Raw genomic sequence first — 25,217 nt, 5'->3', positions numbered from 1 at the left:
AATTGCTATAAATTTCACACTTTATTAGAAATAATATTGTTTTAATTATTAAATGACTGTACAAAATGTATTAGCAGATATCAACTCACATTGCATACTTATAAAAACACAACTCAATTTGACAGAAATAATGAAGTTCAATTTATGTTTAAAATACAGTTTAAGAATAGTCTTAAACATACAGTATGTAGCCGCAGAATCCAAGTTACTTATCAGCAACAATAAGCTTAGATCAGTTAAGCATTTATGACTAGGCCATTCCGAGAAGTTTGAATGATTTGGGTGAATCTCAGGCATTTTTGTTAGACACTGGATGAATATTTTTGCGGCTTGAGGATCTTGAACTAAGTCCTGAAATAAAAGAGAAAAATCCATATTACAAGGTTGCATATAAATGCTAAAATTGAATACAATGACAATTACTGGATTTTAATTAGATCAATTTAAGCCTTTGTACACTTATAGAGCTTGAATTCTGATTGTAAGGATAGATAGCCACTGGGTATAGCTGCAATGCTGCTGGCAATATTACTCCAAAACCAACTCGATTATACAGAGTGTAGTATGATCTTTTATTAGCAATTAATTTGATGATACACCATGGGTCAGTTTTCTACCTGATATAAGTCAGCGTTTGTTGAAAGCCAAGATTTGAATGCAGGTTTGGAAAGTTTGGCACAATTTCTTTTTTTTTGAGTTTCTCATTGTCAGCAAGAAACAAAGAGAAATAGAATGCTTCATTTTTCTTCACATTTTCATATTATGTGCCTTAAACCCATGTTCTGCCAGTCAAAAACATTTCTCCTCACTTGCTCGATCATATCTTTTTTTGCAGCAGCAGAGAGCGGCGGGAGCTGGGCGGAAGTGAAGTCGGAGCGCAAAGCACGTGTAGTGTCTCCCACCCTCCCTCCTCCTCTAACCTAAAAAAAAGTAAGCGACTTGGTGTTCTTGTTTTGAAGACTAAGTGTAGAGTTATGACAGCGCAGGCAGTGGAATGTTCCTCTTGCAGGATGTTTGAGGTAGGGGTGACCACCGATGCTCCTGCTGACTTCATCTGCAGGAAGTGCTGCCAGCTCCAGCTCCTCACAGACCGCATTAGGGAACTGGAACTGGAGTTGGATGAACTGAGGATTATTCAAGAGGCTGAGAGGGTGATAGATGGAAGCTACAGGGACATAGTTACACCAGAGAACAGAGGTAGCTGGGTAACAGTTAGAGGTGGGAAGGGGAGGAAGCAGGCAGTGCAGGGATCCCCTGTGGTCATTCCCCTCAACAATAAGTATACCGCTTTGGATACTGTTGGGGTAAGCTGCAGTGACCAGGTCTCTGGCACGAGGTCCGGCTCTGAGGCTCAGAAGGGAAAGGGGGAGAGGACGAGTGCGCTAGTTATAGGAGACTCCATAGTTAGAGGGACAGACAGGCGGTTCTGTGGACATGGGAGAGACTCTCGGATGGTTTGTTGCCTCCCGGGTGCCAGGGTCCGAGACGTCTCTTCAGAATCCTTAAGGGGGAGGATGTGCAGCCAGAAGTCGTGGTGCACATTGGCACCAACAACATAGGTAGGAAGAGGGGTGGGGAGGTCATTCAGGAGCTCAGGGAGTTAGGCTGGAAGCTAAAAGCTAGGACGGACAGAGTCATCATCTCTGGGTTGTTGCCGGTGCCACGTGACAGTGAGGCAAGGAATAGGGAGAGAGTGCAGTTGAACACGTGGCTGCAAGGATGGTGTAGGAGGGAGGGCTTCAGGTATTTGGACAACTGGACTGCATTCTGGGGAAGGTGGGACTTGTACAAGCAGGACGGGTTGCACCTGAACCAGAAGGGCACCAATATCCTGGGAGGTAGGTTTGCTAGCACTCTTCGGGGGGGTTTAAACTAATAGGTTAGCTGCTTTTCAGGATGTCCAAGAAAGTAGGGAGGCTGTGGAGAAGGTAGCACTGACAGGGAATACTTGCGGACACAGAGATGGGTTCAAGTGTGTATACTTTAAAGCAAGGAGTATCAGAAATAAGGTGGGTGAACTTAAGGCATGGATCAGTACTTGGGACTACGATGTTGTGGCCATCACGGAAACGTGGATAAAAGAGGGACAGGAATGGTTGTTGGAAGTTCCTGGTTACAGATGTTTCAGTAAGATTAGGGAGGGTGGTAAAAAAGGAGATGTGGCGTTGCTAATTAGAAATGGTACAATGGCTGCAGAAAGGCAGTTCGAGGGAGATCTGCCTTTGGAGGTAGTATGGGCTGAAGTCTGAAACAGGAAAGCAGTCACCTTGTTGAATGTTTACTATAGGCCCCCCAATAGCAGCAGAGATGTGGAGAAACAGATTGTGAAAGAGATTTTGGAAAGGTGCAGAAGCCACAGTAGTCATGGGCGATTTCAACTTCCCAAATATTGATTGGAAGCTCTTTAGATCAAGTAGATTGGACAGGGCGGTGTTTGTGCAATGTGTCCAGGAAGCTTTTCTAACTCAGTATGTAGATTGTCCGACCAGAGGGGAGGCCATATTGGATTTGGTACTCGGTAACGAACCAGGACAAGTGATGGGCTTGTTAGTGGGTGAGCATTTTGGTGATGGTGACCACAATTCTGTGACTTTCACCTTGGTTATGGAGAGAGATAGGTGCGTGCAACAGGGTAGGTTTTACAATTGGGGGAAGGGTAAGTACGATGCTGCAAGACAGGATCTGAGGAGCATAAGTTGGGAGCATAGGCTGTCAGGGAAGGATGTCATTGAAATGTGGAACTTTTTCAAGGAACAGATATGTCCTTGATATGTATGTACCTGTCAGGCAGGAAAGACATGGTCATGTGAGGGAACCTTGGTTGACGAGGGAGGTTGAATGTCTAGTAAAGAGGAAGAAAGAGGCTTACAGAAGGTTGAGGAAACAAGGTTCGGACAGAGCGTTGGAGGGATTCAGGATAGCCAAGAGGGAGCTGAAGAAAGGGATTAGGAGAGCTAAGAGAGGGCATGAAAAATCTTTGGCGGGTAGGATCAAGGATAACCCCAAGGCCTTTTATGCGGATGTGAGAAACATGAGAATGACGAGAACAAGGTTAGGTCCGATCAAGGGCAGTAGTGGGAGACTGTGTATTGAGTCGGAAGAGATAGGAGAGGTCTTGAATGAGTACTTTTCTTCAGTATTTACAAATGAGAGGGACCGTATTGTTGAAGAGGAGAGTATGAAATGGACTGGTAAGCTAGAAGAGATACTTGTTAGGAAGGAAGATGTGTTGGGCATTTTGAAAAACTTGAGGATAGACAAGTCCCCTGGGCCTGACGGGATATATCCTAGGATTATGCGGGAAGCAAGAGAGGAAATTGCAGAGCCATTGGCAATGATCTTTTCGTCTTCAATGTCAACGGGGGTGGTGCCAGGGGACTGGAGAGTGGCGAATGTTGTGCCCCTGCTCAAAAAAGGGAATAGGGATAACCCCGGGAATTACAGGTCAGTTAGTCTTACTTCGGTGGTAGGTAAAGTAATGGAAAAGGTACTGAGGGATAGGATTTATGAGTATCTGGAAAGACACTGCTTGATTAGGGACAGCCAGCACGGATTTGTGAGGGGTAGGTCTTGCCTTACAAGTTTTATTGAATTCTTTGAGGAGGTGACCAAGCATGTGGATGAGGGTAGAGCAGTGGATGTAGTGTATATGGATTTTAGTAAGGCATTTGATAAGGTTCCCCATGGTAGGCGTATGCGGAAATTCAGGAGGCATGGGATAGTGGGAAATTTGGCCAGTTGGATAGAGAACTAGCTAACCGGTCGAAGTCAGAGAGTGGTGGTAGATGGTAAATATTCAGCCTGGAGCCCAGTTGCAAGTGGAGTTCCGCAGGGATCAGTTCTGGGTCCTCTGCTGTTTGTAATTTTTATTAATGACTTGGAAGAGGGAGTCGAAGGGTGGGTCAGTAAATTTGCAGACGATATGAAGATTGGTGGAGTTGTGGATAGTAAGGAGGGCTGTTGTCGGCTGCAAAAGGACTTAGGTATGATGCAGAGCTGGGCTGAGGAGAGGCAGATGGAGTTCAACCTTGTCAAGTGTGAGGTTGTCCATTTTGGAAGGACAAATAAGAATGCGGAATATAGGGTTAACGGTAGGTTCGTAGTAAGGTGGAGGAGCAGAGGGATCTTGGTGTCTATGTTCATAGCTCTTTGAAAGTTGCCACTCACGTGGATAGAGCTTGTAAGAAGGCCTATGGTGTATTAGCGTTCATTAGCAGAGGGATTGAATTCAAGAGTTGTGAAGTGATGTTGCAGCTGTACAGGCCACATTTGGAGCACTGTGTGCAGTTCTGGTCGCCTCACTTTAGGAAAGATGTGGAAGCTTTGGAGAGGGTGCAGAGAAGATTTACCAGAATGTTGCCTGGAATGGAGAATAGGTCGTACAAGGATAGGCTGAGAATGCTCGGCCTTTTCTCATTGGAACAGCGAAGGATGAGGAGTGACTTGATAGAGGTTTATAAGATGATCAGGGGAATAGATAGAGGAGACAGTCAGAGACTTTTTCCCCGGGTACAACAGAGTGTTACAAGGGGACATAAATTTAAGGTGAAGGGTGGAAGGTATAGGGGGGATGTCGGGTAGGTTCTTTACCCAGAGAGTGGTGGGGGCATGGAATGCACTGCCTGTGGGAGTGGCAGAGTCAGAATCATTGGTGACCTTTAAGCGGCAATTGGATAGGTACATGGACAGGTGCTTAAGCTAGGACAAATGTTCGGCATAACATCGTGGGCCGAAGGGCCTGTTCTGTGCTGTACTGTTCTATGTTCTATAACCTTTCATAAGTTTGAACACCCTTAGTAAAATGCCACTTAACCTTGGACTCTCCATAGAAAACAATCACTGTGTCTCTACATAACTGAAGCACCTCAGCACCAGTTTTCTGAAGGTTCTAGGAGGCCTTGATTTCCTCAAGTATTGTGTCGAATTCTTGCTATAGATTACTGCAATGACCTCCCCTATGGCAAACAGCAGGGATTCTACACTGTAACTACCACATCAAGTCTTGTCTCCTCTCTTTAAGATGGTCATAGTTGTCTGGATACCTCTTAGTGTGCTCTCCTTCCAGAACAAGTCATGTATAAGGACCAAAAGTTATTCTTCAGCCTCGCTTTAGAATTTCAGTGGAGATAAATTTGACTAACTTCCCTACAATTAGTGACAAGTTGACAGATCCGTAGTTATTTGGCTTCTCCTACATCCCTTCTAAAATAATGGATCTTTGTAACGTCTCAGTTTAAAAGGTACAATGCTCCGATATATAGTGAAGAAAAATTGTAACATACACCTATAGTTAATTACCTTTTGCATTTCTTTTCATTCTTCAAACAAAAAAGGGAATTATCAGGTGTCGGACATTTTTATCTGAAGTCTTATTATTTTCTCTGATACAATTTTTAAAAACCGAATTCACTAAAATTTATCTTCCTCCAAACATATTTTTCATTCTTTAACCACTTTTGCATTACATTCTTCCTCTAGCACAAAAATAGACAAATAATATTAATTGAAAAGCCTATTTATTCATTGCCTATTATGTTGTAGCTTGAAAAACGTAAGATATCGGGGCAAACGTAAACTAATAAGCCCATCAAGTTTGTTCCGCCATTCAATGAGATCTGGACTGTTCTGATAAGCCTCGACTCCTCTTTCCTGCCTTTTCCATGTAATCCTTGCTTCCCTATTGCAATCTTGAACTTAACGTCCCAACCTTGACAGCCCTGTCGTAAAGAATTCCACAGATTCACTACCTTTTGATGTAAGCTATTTCTCATCTTAAATACGCGACCCCTTATTCTGAGATTATACCTGCTGATGCTAGATTCTTCCAGCAAAGGGAGACAACTCCTCTGCATCAAGCCTGTAAATTATTTTTAATGGGTTCATATTCCCCACGACGTTGCAATACTACCTGCTCATATTCATGTATGCTGAAAACATGCACCTGTCCTAAGCAACATATATGGCAAAACATAACGTTTAAATAAATAAGGATTACACCTGAGTGTGCTTTAGTCTGAATAATGTGGTGCTCAAAAGATTATGTCAATTCTGTTACTGCTGTATAGTAGTATAGTAATATTAAGAATGGAGAATGAAAACAATTCATTCATTAACAATTAGTGAACATCAATGGAATGCACTATGATGGATTGTTCTAATATTTTGTGTATACAGTGTGGGTGTAAATATATAAACTTGATAAGCTCCCACTTGTTGGTGGCCTGCTTTGCGAAGAATAGGAGGACTCCACAAATGACATTTGACGTTGGTAATCCATCAACTGATTAGAACGCCTCAGCTCTTTAGTTGGTTTCACTGCCTCCAATCTCTTCAGAAAAGCCTGCAGTTTTCAGAGAGGAAACTAATTTTAATACATAAACTTTATTTCAAACAACATGTACCATATTACACCATTATGATAATAATTAAAATTGTTAGAATGTTGATAGTAGTTGATAGAATGCTAATAATAACTACTTTGCTAACTGCTTTGATTTTCTACTCCATCTATATTAGTCTTTCAGAGTTGAAAGGATCATTATTTTTGATAGAACTGACATCAGTTGCACTGCATTTTAATGAAGAACAAAAAACCAAAAAGTTAACTTGTTTAATCTATCATCAAACACTGCATAATTTACATTAGAATGAATACCAAAGGAACAAAGGGCTATTGATAGAGTATCATGTGGGGAAATGTGACAGGAGGTGAAGAAAATAAGTGCTGAGAAACTATTGAGTCATAGAGTCATAGACGATGTACAGCATGGAAACAGACCCTTCGGTCCAACTCATCCATGCCAACCAGATATCCTAACCTAATGCAGTCCCATTTGCCAGGACCTGTCCCACATCCCTCTAAATCCTTCCTATTTATGTACCCATCAAGATGCCTTTAAACATTGTAATTGCCCCAGCCTCCACAACACTTCCTCTGGTAGCTCATTCCATACACACATCACCCATTGCATGAAAATGTTGCCCCTTAGGTCCCTTTTAAAATTTTCTCCTCTCATTCTAAACATATGCCCTCCAGTTCTGGACTCCCCCCACCCCAGGGAAAAGACCTTGTCTCTTTACCTTATCTATACTCATGATTTTTTAAACAGCTACAAGATCACCCCTCAGCCTCCTACGCACCAGGAAAAACAACCCCAGCCTATTCAGCCTCTCCTTATAGCTCAAATTTCCAAACTGGCAACACCCCTGTAAATCTTTTCTGAATCATTTCAAGTTTCACAATGTCCTTCCGGTAGGAGGGAAACCAGAACTGCACACAATATTCCAAAAGTGAACTCACCAACATCCTATACACCTGCAACATTCTCCAGGACCTTACTATTAAGTGTATAATTATGCTTTCAGAGGGATCTGGGATCCTTTCTATAAACAAAATTAATACGCAACTACAGCAATCAGTAAGGAAGACAATGTTGTGTCAGTCTTTACTGCAAGGGATTTGGAATACGGAAGTAGAGTAGTTTTGAAATTGTACCAGTCTTCCAGAGATCACACATGCAGAGAGTGTTTTATTTGGCACTGGGTCAGATAGCTGGACTGTTGATTTGCAATGAGAGTGATGCCAGCAGCATTGGTTTCATTCCCATGGGTGCGGTGACCAAGAAAGTCCTGTCTTCTTAACCTCATTCTTTGCCTAAGGCACAGAGACACTTGGGTTAAACTCACCACCAGTTGCCTCTCTTTCTCTTTGAGACAACAATGCTGTGGTCCATTGCAACAAATTTACTATACTCGTTTTTATAGAGAGCTATGTTCCCTGTCACTGCACTCACCCGAGGCCGATGCATGGCAACAACTGCTGCATGGGATGTTTAAGTACGTGTGTGGAGCTCAACTATGCAGCTTAGAGAAAATATGGGCAAGGAATGCCACAAAACAAAGCAAGAGCAACATTAGCAAGATCATTATTTGAAGTAAGACAGTCCATTTATCAGGTAGGGAAGAAGCTATTCCTGAACCCATTGGTACACACGTTCAAACTTCTGCGTCTTCTGCCTGATGGAAGAGGTTGTAGAATCGTACACTTAAGCAATTACAAGGATGTTTGCCAGGGTTGGAGGGTTTGAACTATAGGGGGAGGTTGAATAGGTGGGGTTGTTTTCCCTAGAGTATCAGAGGCTGAGGAGTGAACTTAGAGGTTTATAAACTCATACAACATAGAACAATACAGTGCAGAACAGGCCCTTCGGCCCTCAATGTTGCGCCGACCTATGAATTATTCTCAGCTCGTCCCCCTACACTATCCCAAAATCATTCCCAAAATCATTCATGTGCTTATCTAAGGATTGTTTAAATCTCCCTAATGTGGCTGAGTTGACTACATTAGCAGGCAGGGCATTCCACGCCCTTACCACTCTCTGAGTAAAGAACCTGTCTCTGACATCTGTCTTAAATCTATCATCCCTCAATTTGTAGTTACGCCCCCTCGTACATGCTGACGTCATCAACCTAGGTAAAAGAGTTTCACTGTCTACCCTATCTAATCCTCTGATCATCTTGTATGTCTCTATCAAATCTCCTCTTAGCCTTCTTCTTGCCAATGAGAACAGGTTCAAGTCTCTCAGCCTTTCCTCATAAGACCTGCCATCCAGACCAGGCAACATCCTGGTAAATATCCTCTGCATCTTTTCCAATGCTTCCACATCCTTCCCGAAATATGGGGACCAGAACTGTACACAATATTCCAAGTGTGGCCGCACCAGTGTTTTGTATAGATACTGCGGCTCCGGAACTCAATTCCTCTACAAATGAAACCAAACACACTGTATTGCCTTCTTGACAGCACTATCCACCTGGGTGGCAACATTCAGGGATCGATGTACATGGACTCCAAGATCACTCTGCACATCCACACTACCAAGAATCTTTCCATCGACCCAGTACTCTGCCTTCCTGTTATTCTTCCCAAAGTGCATCACCTCACATTTAGCTGCATTGAACTCCATTTGCCACCTCTCAGCCCAATTCTGCAGTTTATCCAAATCCCCCTGCAACCTGTAACATTCTTCCACACTGTCCACTACTCCACCAACTTTAGTGTCATCTGCAAATTTACTAATCCATCCACCTATGCCTGCGTCTAAGTCATTTATAAAAATGACAAACAGCAGTGGTCCCAAAACAGATCCTTGTGGCACACCACTAGTAACCCGACTCCAGGCTGAATATTTTCCATCAACCACCACTCGCTACCTTCTTTCAGAAAGTCAGTTTCTAATCCAAATTGCTAAATCACCCTCAATTCCATGCCTCTGCATTTTCTCCATCAGCGTACCATGTGGAACCTTATCAAAGGCTTTACTGAAGTCCATGTATACCATGTCAACTGCCCTACCCTCATCTACATGCTTGGTCGCCTTCTCAAAAAACTCAATGAGGTTTGTGAGACACAACCTGCCCTTGACGAAACCATGTTGACTATCTGAAATCAAATTGTTGCTTGGTAGATGATTATAAATCTCATCTCTTATAATGCTTTCCAAAACCTTTCCTATAACAGAAGTAAGGCTCACTGGTCTATCATTACCTGGGTCATCTCTACTGCTCTTCTTGAACAAGGGCACATTTGCAATCCTCCAGTCCTCTGGTACCAAACCTGTAGACAATGACGACTCAAATATTAAAGCCAAAGGCTCTGCTATCTCTCCCCAGCTTCCCAGAGAATCCGCGGATAAATCTCATCCAGCCCAGGGGGCTTGTCTACTTTCACTCTTTCGAGAATTGATAACACCTGTTTGTAACTAACCTCGATCCTTTCTAGTCTAACATCTCACACCTCATTCTTCTCCTCAACAATATTCTCATTTTCCTGAGTGAAAACCGTTTAGCACCTATATGATCTCCACAGGGTCCACACCCAACTACCCACTTCTGTCTTTGACTGGCCCTATTCCTACCCTAATCATCCTTTTATTCCTCACTATAACTATAGAAAGCTTTGGGATTCTCTTTTATTCTATTTGCTAAAGACTGCTCATGTCCTCTCTTTGTTCTTAACTCTCTCTTTAAATTCTTCCTAGCCGATCCGTAACTCTCCATCGCCTCATCTGAACCATCTTGCCTCATCAACACATAAGCCTCCTTCTTCTTTGTAACAAGAGATGCAATTTCTGTTGTAAACCAAGGTTCCCCTACCCTATCACTTCCTCCCTGCCTGACAGGGACATAACTATCAAGGACACGCAATATCTGTTCCTTAAACCAGCTCCACATTTTCATTGTCTGCATCCCCGGCATTTTGCTACCCCATTCTATGCATCCTAATTCTTGCCTAATCGCATTATAAATGCCCTTGCCTCATCGATAACTCTTGACCTGTGGCATGTACCTATCCCTTTCCATCGCTAAACTAAACGGAACTGAATTATGGTCACTCTCTCCAAAGTGCTCACCTACAACTAAATCAAATACATGTTCATTACCAAGCACCAGATCCAGTGTGGCCTCCCCTCGTCGGCCCTTCGACATACTGTGTCAGGAAATCCTCCTGTACACATTGGACAAAAACTGATCCATCCGACGTACTAGAGTTATTGCATTTCTAGTCAATGTTGGAGAAGTTCAAGACCCAGAATAATTTTTCTAATCCTCTCTTCCACCTCCCTGGAACTCTGCGGAGGCCTATAAAACACTCCAAGCAGTGTGATCTCTCCTCTCCTGTTTCTAACCTGAGGGGCATAGATAGGGTACATAGACAAGGTAGTTTCCCTGGGGTGGGGGAGTCCAGAACTAGAAGGCATAAGTTTAGGGTGAGAGAGCAAAGATTTAAAAGGGACCTAAGGAGCAACTTTTTCACGCAAAGGGTGGAGCTAGGTTAATTTAGGATATCTGGTTGGCAGGGACAAGTTGGACTAAAGGGTTTGTATCGTGCTCTACATCTCTAATGACTCTATAATTCAATAGGCTCAGATTTTAGTCATATGACAAAGACAGGCATTTCAAATGCTCCGTTTCATTACTGCTCACAATGTGGTCTCCTCTACACTGGGGTAACAAAGTGTAGACTGGTTGACCACTTCACAAAACATCTACATTCTGCTTGCACAAAAGACCAAGCTTCCAGTGCCTGCCACTTTAACACACTACCCTGTCCTCTGGCCAACATCTCAGGCTTGCTGCAGTGCTCCCATGAAGCTCAGCGCAATCTGGAAGAACAATATCTCATCTTCTGCTTGGGGACCCTGCAGGCCTCAGACTCCATATCGAGTTCAATAATTTCAGGGCCTGAATGCCATGTCTTTGCTCTCTGCCACACAAACTAGGCCTTGTTATCACACTGTCTGCCATTACACAATGCCTATTGTTACCCACTAACAGTCTCCATTAATAGTTATTTACCCACCCAACTGATCGTTATCAACTCTTTTGTCTGCCTAACTGGTCTTCTATCTCTTTGGGCTCTATCCCTACCTAATATTTACTCCGTACCCCCTCCCCACCCTATCTTTTGCATATAAACCAACATTTTCCTCAATAGCATCAGTTCTGAGGAAGGGTCACTGGGACCCGCAACTTTGATTTCTCTTCACAGATGCTGCTTGACCTGCTGAGCTTTTCCAGCAATTTCTGTTTCCATTTCAGATGTTCATTGTGCTAATTGGAAGGTCATTAGCCTGAGAGCTTTACTGCTTCCAAAGTGTCCATTGCAGTGAAAAGATAACAGTAAAAACAGTAGAACCAGTTTCCCAATGTTTTCTTTTGTCCAGAGCTACCTTGAAGTAGACAGTACAATTATACAGAATTGCTTCTGGAAATATAAATACATGATTAGCCTTTGCTACTGAATCCAGCAAAGTATTCCACTTACATAATAAAAAAGAAATTAAACATAAAAATATAGAAGAAAACACAATTTTCTTTGAGATTTCTCTTCCTGTTCTCTGACTATAACAATGTTGCCTGGACTCCATGGTCTCAGGAGAGGTTGGACAAGCTAGGACTTTTTTTCTTGAGCGCATAGGAGACTGAGAGGGGACCTTATAGGAGGTGTATAAGATCATGAGAGGCATGGATAGGACATTAGTTTAAGGTTAGTGGGGAAAGAATAAAAAGGAATCTGAGGGTGGTACGCATATGGAATGAGCTACTAGCAGAAGTCATTGAGGAGACTACATTAACAACATTAAAAATGTATTTCAACAAATACATGGATAGGAAAGGATTAGAAGGACATGGACCAAATGCAGAGAAATGAGGTTAGCGTGGATGGATATTTTGGTCAGCATGAACCATAGAATCATAGAATCCCTAATGTGGAAACAGGCCCTTCGACCCAACAAGTCCATACCGCCCCTCCAAAGAGTAACTCATCCAGACCCATTCTCCTACCCTATTAAACTACGTTATTCCTAATGTACCACATCAAGCACCTCCCTGAAAACTCTGGGACAATTTAGCTTGGCTAATTCACCCTAACCTGCACATCTTTGGACTGTGGGAGGAAACCGGAGCACCTGTAAGAAACCCACACAGATATGAGAGTGGTGGTGGGGGTGGGGAACATGCAAACTCTACCCAGTCCCCCTAGGGATTGAACCCGGGTCCCTGGTGCAGTGAGGCAGCAGTGCTAATCATTGAACCACTGTACCACCCTTGAGCCACCCATAAGGTTGGGAGGTTGTTGTGGGGGGTTGGGGGGGAAAGGGGAGAGCAGTCCAGCAGAAAACATAGAAAAGCCCACTGACTCTCCCAAGGCACCCACAACAACCTCCCAACCTTATGGGTGGCTCAAGGGAAGAATTCCTCTTCCCAGTTTGTATAACTGTTTCAGGCTCCACACACAGTGCGTTGCAACAGTAGGACATCTCATCCAGTCCAACCGATGCTCAAAACGTACTGAAACACGAACCAAAAAGCTTTGCTCCTTCTCACAGTGCATAGTCAAAAATCATTGCGGACCTGATGGATTTTGGGCCAAAGGACCTGTCTCCGTTCCTACGACTCTATAACATTATAGACAACTATCTGTGCAATGGCATAAGCATGGATTAGGGTAACCAATTCTTTGGTTTCAACAAACAACTTGGGACAGAATGAATAGCAATTAAGGGATATACATTCTTGATGTGAACTTTGCTTTTAACAACATTTTATCTTTGAGGAAGAGGTGGGAGGAATTGCAGAAAGTCTCCCCATGCTCAGGGCAGCTAAAGGGCCCTTCCCCCGTGCAAGGCTTGCAGGATATTTCAAACTTAACTCAATGATACATTGCTCTGAAAAGGAACGCTATACACATTGAAGCTGTAGCCATTACATGGCAAGGCTGTATTATTTTGAAGTACTATATTACTGTATTTGACTTAACCTAATCCAACTAAATACTTTCTCCAAACTCATTTAAAATACTTCTTTGCTGTAGAATCATTACTTCAGGTGCAATTAACAAACTGGCATAGTTGGGCTTGAAATTGTGCTTTATTCCAACAAAAGTTATGGTTCCAATTTCTGCACAGATTAATTTGCACAAACATCCGTACAAATATTTCCATATACTAACAGAATCAGTCAGTGCAACAGGATGCAATTGTTTGCTTCATTTTGCATTAAAAATATTCAAGTATTTAAGCGTTGTGACTTGGTGCAGTCTTATTTGCTAAAAATGGGTTTAAATAATTAAAAAATATATTTTTAATAAGATTGCCATGTTGTCCACTTAATTTTAAATTACTGAAAATGAAATTATATTGAACATTTAATGCTTAATGGAATTTTACTCTTCCATTGGTGTATATTAATTAGTTTCTCAACATGCAAAGTTTTAAAATGCTCCAACTAATGTCTATGCTTCAACAAAAACAAACTTGATTGGAAGATGCTACTTGAAAAGTGTAATTGGGAGAAATTCCGCACATTCATTATTTCTACCTGAGGATGTGGCCAGTTTTGTGAGAGGGTTAATTTCGAGCGAAACGGATATTAATCTATGAACAGCATAAAAAAATTCATAAACTTGAATTTAGGCTTTGATGGAACAAATTTAAAGTCTTAATCTTTAACACTGCTTTGACAGATTTCATGTATATTGTGTTAATGACGTTTTAAAATTCACTTGTGGGACTTGGGTGTTGCTAGCTGAACCAGTATTTATTGCCAATCCCTAAGTGCTCCGGAAGTGGTGGTGGCAAGCTGCCTTGAAATGCTGCAATCTTGTGCTGTTGGTAGACCCACAGTACCGTTAGGGAGGAAAATCCAGGATTTTTGACCTCATGACAGTGAAGAAATGGTGATATATTTCCAAATCAGGATGATGAGTGGCTAGCAGGGGGACTTGGAGATGGTACAGCTCCCATTTATCTGCTGTCTGTGATCTTCTAGATGGCAATGGTTGTCAGTTAGAAGGTGCTCTCTGAGGAGATCTGATAAATTTCTGCAGCGCACCTTGTAGATGTTATAGACAGTGCATCCTGTAGATGCTACTGAGCATCAGTGAAGGAGGAAATAGAGACTTGTGGACATGGTGTCAATCAAGTGGGCTGCTTTATCCTAGTTGGTGTGGAGTTGCTTGAGCATTACTAGAGCTGAATTCATTGAGGTAAGTGAGGAGTCATCACATGGAATGGCAGAAACTTGTGCTTCTTTATGTGTTATTTCAGAAAATAGGATTCTATAAAATAGATTGCTGACCAAAGACAGAAATCTGATTCCTGAGCAAAACAGTACAAGAATTAAATGGAAACAATTGTGACTTAGGAGAGCTGGCATGTGGAGAATTGAAAACGAAAAAGCTGTAGCCTACATATCATTAAACCTTTCCTAATGCCAACATTTGCTTTTTGCACTCTTCAAATTTCCAAACCAATAACTTTTATCTGGAACCTTAAATTGCAAAAATTAAGTTTAAAACTACAACTAAATCGCATTTAAACATAAGCATCTCTAAAGTATTACTCTTAATTCTGAAGTACACTGCATATCAAAAAGTTAAAATTGCTCTGAAGGTACAGATCACAAGCGCTCATGTCTGCTGCCAGCTTTTTTGGCGTCAAATGGAAATAACTAGCTAAGCACAAGCCAGAGGAAGCACTGTTGCCTGAAATAGGCTCTCCAGTGAGTACGTGCATTCCAGAATGTGAAATCTTAGAACACACTGACAATGTGACTGGAGAACAGTGAATTTTGTGTTTCAACATTGATCACTTCAAAAATTAAAATCCTAGAAACTGTTACAGCCTTCTCCTATGCTGTGTCAAGTCAGTGATTCTTGTTATAGAACAGACTTACAGCACAACTTGCAAATCATTTTAAACTGACATGGTCAATTCCATTTCTGAAGACATGTAAGAACAGTTACTGCATACTTTCAGTGTTACTTAGTGGTATTCATGAAACAACAAAGACTTCTTGGACGGAACATAATTCAAAACACCACTGAGTAGGCTGACTGGACAAAGACCACCTCTCCATTTCAGAAATCACAGATGAAGTTGCATGTCTAGACTTGACCATATTCTTAATAAGCAAGGGGATGAAAGGTTGGTGGTAGTAGGTAAGAACATGCAGTAATCAGATCAGCCATGGTCCTATTGAACAGCGTGGGGCAGGGGCAGGGGGTGTAGTGACTGGCCTATTTATGGTCCTATTTTGTATTTTTCTATATATGAGAGTAATACTATAGATCACTCCCATAGGAAAGCATGGCACATATTCTTTCCAAATTTTGTTCTTGGAATGTAGAGGCAGTGGCAAAACCACATGCATTGTCTATCCCCTGTTGCATGATGTTGACAACAGCAATGATGGTAATTATAGATAGTCTTTGCAAGCTGCTTTGGAATGGTGCTCTTTTTGTTTGTACTACCTAAAGTGTCATTCAGAGATTAACACAGTTTGGAACCATCATTGCCAAACTAGGATGATTTTTATTGGTGCATGTGTGTTTTTATGATGATCAGCAGCTTTTGGTGTCATGTTTTTGGTACCTATGCACAAATTACCATCTTAGCTAAACTGAGTTTCTCAGCTTATCAAAACTGTGCCATAACCACAACACCACACCCAGTTACACCTTCACTTTCACACTCTTCAGCTAACAGAAAATAGGTCCTCCATCTGAAGGACATTTTCACAGTCACATGATCTTAAATAAGGGACGTTGGCATTAGCTAACAGGTCACATTAAGCATAAAGTCATGGTAGTCCATAGAAATGTACGAGGATATAAATAATAAGGTATTTGAGTAATGTTCTAGTGGTATTTTTAGAGTCTCTTTGGAAACAACAGTAAGAAATAAATGAATGCAAAATCCATTTTGTGTGTCCTCTTGAGCCACAAGAGGCGATAAAAAATAAGGAATTTTTGAGTAAATGACACAGCCAGTTAACTGCTGTCAATTGTCACAAACTCTGCATCCATTCTTGATCCTAAATTATTGGCTTGACTATTTTAATGTTTGCTGGGCTAGCCTCCAGAAAGCTTCACTCATCCACAACTCCGGTGCAACCATTCTCTCCTTTAAATCCTGCTCATTGATCACTTATCTGACTTTGTTGAACAAGGATCAAAGTAAAACTTCTCTCCATTTCCCCATCCCTCATGGTCACTCTTTTAAATCACATTCCCTGGGTGATGTGACGACACTTGAAAGAAATTTTATCTGCTGTCCCCATGTATTGAGAGTGGTGGTGCTGAACTGTATCAGCTGTTGAGACCCCCAGTGTCTGAAATTTCAAATGCCCACCCTTGTAATTAAATCGCTCCAGGCCTTCATCCCTCTCCATTTCTGGAGCTATAATTTCTGAAAACTTTTTCCCTATGATTTTGTCAGTACTCCCTCGGAGCCATGTGACTGCAGCTACTCCAAGGGACTGCCAATGTCAATTAGCATGCTGAGCTATTCAGTTATAATTTCTCCAGCCAGTGTCATGCACGGGTCTTAGATGCCCTGCAACAGCAGATGGAGAAATGAGAGTGAAAATAGCACCTCTTCCTTCATCTTACTCAGTCAATCTTTGCCTTCAACAACCCCCTAAATCACAAACTGCTTCTGTCTCTTTCTTTGGCTCATGATCAATTGGTCCTCTATATCTGTGAAGCACCAAGGGATGTTTAATAATATTTTGAAATGTTGGTGCTATTATGTTCCAGCATTTGTGTTTTCTCTATTTTTTTTATAGATATTTTTATTAGAGATTTAACATTTTTACAAATTTACAAAAATAAACAAAACTCTCAAATACAAACATTGATATACAATTAAATTAAATATACAATAGCCAAAATTTAACAAAAGAAAAAATACCGAAAAAGAAAAAAAAACAAAACTCAACTGTCTACTAATCTAACCTACAACTAACCAGAGTGTATATTTAAGTCTCTTACATGCTCGGAATGTGTTAACATCAAATGTAATAAAACCCGTATTCGTGCGGGATTCCTTTCCTAAGGGGCCCCGGACCAGCAAGGTTTGTAATCTCAATTAAATAAAAGCCCTTGTTAGGATAGCCGAAATATCTGTATTTATGTAATTCAAGAAGGGCTGCCATATTTTATAAAATAATTCGGTCTTTTGGTGCACCATATTTGTAAGGAAGTCAAGGGGAATATCATAATTAATCTGTGCCAATTTGAAAGTCCAGGGGGGACCTCAGCCACCCAGTTCACCAAAATATTTTCCTTGCACAGAAAGAGAGAATAGAAAATAATCTCTTCCCGTACATGTCCAGGGAGAGAAAGTTCGAAAAGCCCAAAAGGAGAGATACAGGGTCCACTTTAATTTCCGTTCCTAAAATTTCTGTCAGGGTAGTTGCTACTTTAGTCCAATATCTACAGATCTTATGACAGGTCCATAGGCAACGTACAAGAGTGCCCACCTCTATTTTACATTTGGGACACGTTGGAGATGCTCCTGCCTTAAATTTTGACAATCGAACCGGTGCTATATGGGCCCTATGAAGTATCTTCAGCTGGATAGCCTGGGTTCTGTTACAGATAGTAATTCTTCTAGCGTTTTCCCAAATATCATTCCATATTTCTATAGAGATTTCTAGTCCCAAATCCTGATCCCATGTTTTAAGCAGATTATCCATATCTCCCGATACTTCATCATGTAGTAAATGATAAATAGTACTGACGGAAGATACCCCACTGGCCATAGGACACTACGTTCTCTATCTGATTTATAAAGACTATCTAATAACGTAGTCTTCTTCTGTATATAGTCTCGAATTTGGAAGAATCGAAAGAGGTCTCCATTAGGTAATCCGAATTTCTGACGCAGCTGTTCAAAAGACATCAGGATCCCATCTTTAAATAGGTCCCCTAGGCATGAGATACCCCTGGATGTCTAGAGTTTAAAAGTGGCATCTGTAAACCCCAGTTGAAATCCCCATGCTCCCACTATCGGTGCATAGGGGGATGTTTTATGTGAATTACCCTCATTTTGCCAATTATATTCCAAGCCTTAATTGTGTTTAGTATTATAGGGTTTTTACAGTGATCTGTAATGATTTTCCTCTTGTCTGAAAATAAAAGGTTAATAAGTGGGTATTTTACTTGAGAGGCCTCGATGTCCAACCAGATTGATTGTGGATCAGACAAGACCCAATCAGCTATGTAACTTAATAGGGAACTTAACTGATATTTCCTAAAATCTGGAAAGTCCAATCCTCCCCTTGGCTGTGGAAGCTGTAGCTTCTTCAGCTTAATGAGGGGCCGTCTATGATTCCAGATAAAGGAACCCAGCCAGCCATATAAGTTACGTAGAGCCAGCCTCGGCAGCACCACCGGAAGCATTCTCATAGGATATAGGAGACGGGGCAGGACATTCATTTTAATTAGTGCTATTTTACCCAACCAGGAAATTGGAAGGTCTCCCCATCGCTGGAGGTCCTGCCTTATCCTTTCCAGTAAATGCACAAAATTAGCCTTAAACAACTGACCAAATACTGGGGTAATAAAAATGCCTAAATAGAAGAAGCCCTCCAGGGACCAACGAAAGGGAAAAAGGGATCCGTCCACTAAGTGGGGTATCATAGCAAGGCCACCCATTGGCATAGCCTCCGATTTTGAAAAATTAATTTTATAGCCTGAGAATGCGCTAAATGTATTAATAACTTGGGATTAGGCGAGGTACGGACATCAGAGGATTACTGAGGAATAGAAGAACATCATCTGCATAAAGGGTAATTTTATGTTTACCTGTACCAATCCTCGGGGCCGTTATATTAGGATCAGCTCGTATAGCTTCTGCTAGTGGTTCAATTATGAGCATAAATAACAATAGCGAGAGAGGACATCCCTGACGGCAGCCCCTACCCACACTGAAACTATCCGATGAGACCCATTTGGTAAACACCTGTCCAACGCCAAACCTTTCCAATGTGTAAAACAAATATGACCATTCAACCCTATCAAATGCCTTTTCCACGTCTAATGAAACTACTACTCCTGATATCTTTCTCTGATGACAGGCTTGAATCATATTCAAAACCCTTCTAATATTATTGGATGATCTACGGCCCTTAATAAACCCCGTCTGATCCTCCTTTATAATATGTGGCAGTACCATTTCTAGTCTCAATGCTAACGTTTTAGAAAGGATTTTAAAATCTACATTTAACCAGGATATTGGTCTATATGATGTACAATCTTCTGGATCCTTTCCTTTTTTAAGGATAAGAGAGAAATTTGCCTCTTTCAGCGAAGGTGGGAGACAGCCCTGACTATATGCATAGTTATACATGTCCATAAGTGGACCAGCCAATATTTCTGTAAATTCTTTATAGAATTCAGCTTGAAAACCATCTGGGCCGGGTGCCTTACCGCTCTGAAGTTGCCTAATTGCATCAAGTATTTCTTGGACTGTTAGAGGAGAATTTAGGACCGATACCTGTTCCGGGGTTAGGCCCGGAAAGGTCAAATTTTTAAAAAATGACTGCATCCTCCTAGTCCGGTCTTCATAATCCTGCGATTTATATAACTCAGAATAAAATTCTCTAAAGATCGCATTAATCTTTTTATGATCATGAGTCAAAATACCCGTACTTTCCTTGATAGACGTAATAGTCTGAGGGGCCTTTTTTTTCTTTGCAAGAAATGCTAAGTATTTACCCGGTTTGTCGCCATATTCATATAATCTTTGTTTTGCAAATAATATTTCCCTCTTAGCCGTTTGAGTAAGCGTAGTGTTTAGAGCTGTCCTAAGAGCCGTAATCCTTTGCAATTTAATAATAGAAGGTCTATCAGTGTATGCTATTTCAGCTGCTTTTAAGCGAGCTTCAAGCAGATGCTGTTGTTCTCCCTTCAATTTTTTCTGGGTCACTGAGTAGGAGATCATCAAACCTTGCATGTAAGCTTTGATGGTCTCCCACATCATTGATGGGTTGCTAGCCGTACCTGAATTAATTTCTAAAAAAGTTTTAAATTCTTGAGAGAAATACTTTACAAATTTACTATCTTTCATTAGGAAGGGGTCCATACGCCAATGCCGAGGGGATGGCCCGTTGTTCCTCGCCTTAGTTTCCATATATACAGCAGCGTGGTCGGAAATTGCTATACTACCTATTTTACAGGATGATATGGAAATTAAAAAAAATCGAGGGGGCAAAAAACATATCAATTCTGATATGACATTTATGTGGATTGGAGTAGAAAGAAAAATCTCTGCCCTGTAGATGAAGGCATCTCCATACATCTACTAATCTTAATTCTTTGTTCAGATCCATCAATTATCTAGATCTGGAAGATACTCCTGCAGTACTCTTGGGAATCCTATCTATTTCCGGATCCATAATACAATTAAAGTCTCCCCCTATAATTGTATGACCGGCACCAAAAGCCATCAATTTTGAAAAGGCTTCCGTTACAAATTTAAAGGGATGTGCCGGGGGGCAGTACAAATTTATAAGGGCTTTAATCAGAATATATCGTCCAGATTCGTCTTTTATCTGCTTTAGGATTTTGAAAGGGAAATTCTTCCGAACAAGAATAACAACTCCCCTACTTTTTGAGCTAAAAGAAGAAAAAAAGGCCTGATCAAATCCACCCTGTCGTAATTTCGTGTTCTTTATCCGACAGGTGTGTCTCCTGAAGGAGAGTTATATCAACTCTTTCTTTCTTAAGATTTGATAATATTTTCTTCCTTTTGACTGGCGAATTACTCCCCTTGACATTCCAGGTGCACCACTTAACCGACTGATCAACCATAATCATCCAGGCAAATCAGAGATCCCTCAGGAGGGGAAACCCTATCCAGAACATCCCGAGCATAGAGCATATAAAATTTACAAAAATAAAGGCTCTCTAATACACTCACAACAGTATAATAAAAAACTATTTCTAAATAATAAAAAAAAACATATTTAAGTGGAGATTTTTCCCCCTTGTTCCCAGGGAGTGTCACTTCCTTTCCAAAAGTCCATCATATTCTCTCCCAACCAATGCCCCACCCTTGACCCAGGCGCTCCTCAATAAAATGAGGAGAATTCAGATATAATACAAAGCTAGAGTTAACAGTGAGCACCCTAACCCCACCCATACCAAGACCTGGATATATTTGGTAATGTTAATACCATATATAAACATATAACTATAAAATTACAACCTCAACAAATAATAATAAAATATAATAATACAAAATAACAAGGGAAAAACAATCCCGCTCCTAAAGACAGAGGTAAAATAGAATAAGGTAACCACCTCCCCCCACCAACATTAACCAAACCCCCCGGCTTATATATATATGCACATACATACACACACATATACACATAAAATAATAAAAGAAAACAACCCCGGGGGGGAGAAAATCAAATCCCTCTCCCCACCCTCCCATGATAGTATTAAATAGTAAGGTAAGAAAAAAGAAAAAAAGGGGGGATATAAACCAAAGCGGGGGGAAAGGCAAACCAACATCCATTGTCTCTCACAATTTATCTAAGAGAGTCCAAGAATTCCTTAGCCTTTTCTGGCGATCCGAAGTTATACACGGATCCTTCATGGTTAAAGCGTAGCATCGCTGGGTAGCGTAAGGAGTACTGATTATTTAAGTCCCTTAAACGCTTCTTCGCCTCGTCAAATGCCTTCCTCTTTCGGACCAGAGCTGGGGAAAAGTCCTGGAGTAACATGATCTTGGATCCTTTATAGATCATGGCTTGGGAATCTTTTCCAAGATTTCTAGAAGCTTCTAGGAGTATCTGCCTCTCCCTATAGCTCTGCAGCTGGAACAGGACCGGGCGGGGGCGCTGGTTCGAGCCGGGCCCGCCTACTGCGACCCGGTAGGCCCATTCCACCCTTACCTGGCCTGATCCAGCCTCCAGATTTAAAAGCTGTGGCAGCCACTGCTCGAGGAACGCTGTAAGCTGGCCTTCCTCTTCCCGTTCGGGAAGGCCCAGCAAACGAATATTTTTTCGACGACCTCGATTGCGCTGTAGTTTCGGAGGTCGTGGCCTTTAGCTCCGCCCCTCCGACTCGGCGCTCGATTTCTTTAATGTCTCGGTCGTGCTTCTGCAGCGCGGCCGAGAGTGAATCCCATCGATTTCAGGATTCTTCGATAAAAGCGTCGATCTTCGCATCCAGTTTGGAAATCATTTCCACGAGGCTTGTCACTGTAGGTAAGTCCCCCGGGGCAGCTGTGGATGCCTCCGCTGCAGCTGGAGAGGGTGGGGGAGGGGTTCCTGCTTGCTGAGAGCTGCGGGCTCCCTTCCCTTTGGTCATTTTTACTAAATATTAGATTGTTTAAGTGTAATACTAAGCAACTAATTAAATTAACAGTTATTATGAATGATTTGGTGAGTGTGGTGGGGGTGGGTGACCCACTTTACCCAAGTCTTGGGAGAAGCATTATAGACTCAGACTTGCTGGGTCGCCGCCATCTTGGATCCCCGTGTTTTCTCTATTTTATTCATCACTGAATTGCTATGCAGGTAGAAATGAGTCAATGACTCTACCTTAATAGCTAGGAAAAGTGCTTTATTTTGTTTTTATGTACATCCCAGTGTTATATTTTCTTTATAGTTTTTTACTAAAAAGAGAATAAAGAGTGAGAAAATAAACTAGGAAAACAAACTAACAAGGATTATAAAAACTGATTAGAGTTTCTCTAAATACATAGAAAGGAAGAGGGAGGTCAAAGTGATACTTCAAACATCCCATTAATACTAAAGAATACAGGGGGACGAATTAGCTGCTATCACTATAATATTAGACAAATGAACAGGGCTAAAGGCAGATAGTCCCCGGGCCATGATGGTTTGCATCCTAGGATTCTAAAAGAGATAGCTACAGAGATTGTGGATGCATTGCTTGTAAATTTCCAAAAATTGCTGGATTCTGGTCAAGTACTAGACGATTGGAAAACTGCAATGAGATACATCTATTTGAAATGACAGGGAGACAAAAGTGGGTAGTTATATGCCGATTAGCCTAATGTCTATTCCTAGAAGATTATTAGAATCAATTATTAAGGAAGTAATTGCAGAACATTTGGAAATTCATAAGCTAATGAAGCAGAGTCCGCATGGCTAGATGAAGGAAATCTTGTCTGGTTAATTTATTACAGTTTTCAAGGAATTCTCAATCAGAATGGATAAAGGGGAACCAGTAGATTTGTTGTATTTGGACTTCCACAGGCATCCAACAAGGTATTTCACATAAGGTTAATTCATAAGAAAACAGACCATGGTGTTGGAGGTAGTATATTGGCACAGACAGAGAATTGGCTCATGGGCAGGAAACAGCGAGGGGCAATCCGTGACCAATGGGTTTTCACAGGGATCAGTGCTAGCACAATGGAAGAAAGTGAATGCACTGTGGCTAAGTGTGTAGACAACACAAAAATTGGTGGAAAGGAAGATTGCAAGAGGGATACAAACTGTTTACAGAGACATATTGATGGCTTAAGTAGTGGGCAAAAAGTTGGCAAATGGAGTACAAGGTGGGAAACTGAAAAGTTGTTCATTTTGGAAAGGAAAAAAAAACCTAAGCATTATTTAAATTGAAAGATACTGCAGCATTCTCAACACAAAAGGACTTGAGGATACTTGTGTATGAAGCACAGAAAGCCAGCATCCAGGTGCAGCAGGTAATCAGGAAGATAAATAGAATGCTAGTGCTTATTTCAAGCGAGTATAAGAGTGGGGACGTCTGACTACAAATGTACAAAGTGCTGGTGGGACCACATTTGGAGTACTGTGAGCAGATTTTGGCCCCGTTATTTATGGAAAAATATCATTTCATTGGAGGCAATTCACAGAAGATTCACTCAGATGATTTTGGTATGGAGGGATTGTCTTAGGAGTAAAAGCTAAACAGTTGGGCTCCACTATTGGAGTTTAGAAGAATGAGAGGTGATCTCATTCAAACATACAGGGGCTTGATAGGGTCAATACTGAGAGGATGATTTCCCTCATGGAAGAGTCTACAATGTTCAGCTAGAACTGCCGAGTGCACGATCCTTCTCAGCCTCTTTCCGTAGTCCCAGGCATTATAGACGCCAGTCTTCAGCCAATGCGATTCACACCACATGATATAAAGAAATGTTTGGAGACACTGGATATTGCAAAATCTACAGACCCTGAAAACAGTCTGGCAATAGTACTGAAGACCTGTGCTCTCGGACTTGTCACTCCCCTAGCCAAGCTCTTCCAGTACAGTACTGGCATCCACTTTACCATGTGGAATATTGTCCAAGTATGAGTGTACATAAAAAGCAGGTCAAATCCAAACTGGCCAATTACCACCTCATCAGTCTACTTTTGATCATCAGTAAAGTGATGGAAGGTGTCATCAACAGTGCTACCAAGCAGCACCTGCTCAGTTTGGGTTCTGCCAGGACAACTCAGCTCATGACTTCATTACTGCCTTGCTTCAAACATGGACAAAAGAGTTGAATTCCAGAGATGAGGAGAGAGTGATAGCTTTTGATATCAAGGCTGCATTCAACTGAATGTGGCATCAAGGAGTACTAGCCAAACCAGAATCAATGAGTACTGAGGGCAAACTCTCTGGTTGTTGGAGTCATACCTGTCACCAGGAAGATGGTCATGGTTGCTTGGAGGTCCAGGATATGTCTGCAGGACATCCTCAGGGTAGATTCATAGGTCCAATATCTTCAGCTGCTTTAACAATGACCTTCCCTCCATCATATGGTCAGAAGTGGGGATATTTGCTGATGATTGCATAATGTTTAGGACCGTTCACAAGTCCAGAAATACTGAAGTAGCGTGTGTTCAAATGCAACAAGATTGGGACAATATCCAGG

General features: G+C 41.5%; 1 protein-coding gene across 1 annotated transcript in view; it reads right to left on the bottom strand.

Annotated features, from left to right (window-relative positions):
• cfap97 (cilia and flagella associated protein 97) overlaps window positions 1-25,217 on the bottom strand; it is a 57,108-nt gene continuing 31,891 nt past the window's right edge. Inside the window, exons 3-4 of the mRNA XM_043705853.2 lie at window positions 6,211-6,340; window positions 1-351 (exon numbers count right to left, since the gene is read on the bottom strand). Of these exons, the coding sequence (XP_043561788.2) occupies window positions 290-351; window positions 6,211-6,340 (192 nt within the window). The 3' untranslated portion in view covers window positions 1-289. The remainder of the gene's footprint in view (window positions 352-6,210; window positions 6,341-25,217) is intronic.

Source organism: Chiloscyllium plagiosum, unplaced genomic scaffold, assembly GCF_037043375.1.
Source record: "Chiloscyllium plagiosum isolate Xiang-an unplaced genomic scaffold, Cpla_swu_hap1 HiC_scaffold_2, whole genome shotgun sequence".
Lineage (NCBI taxonomy): Eukaryota > Metazoa > Chordata > Chondrichthyes > Orectolobiformes > Hemiscylliidae > Chiloscyllium > Chiloscyllium plagiosum.
This window is presented reverse-complemented; position numbering and strand designations above follow the sequence as displayed.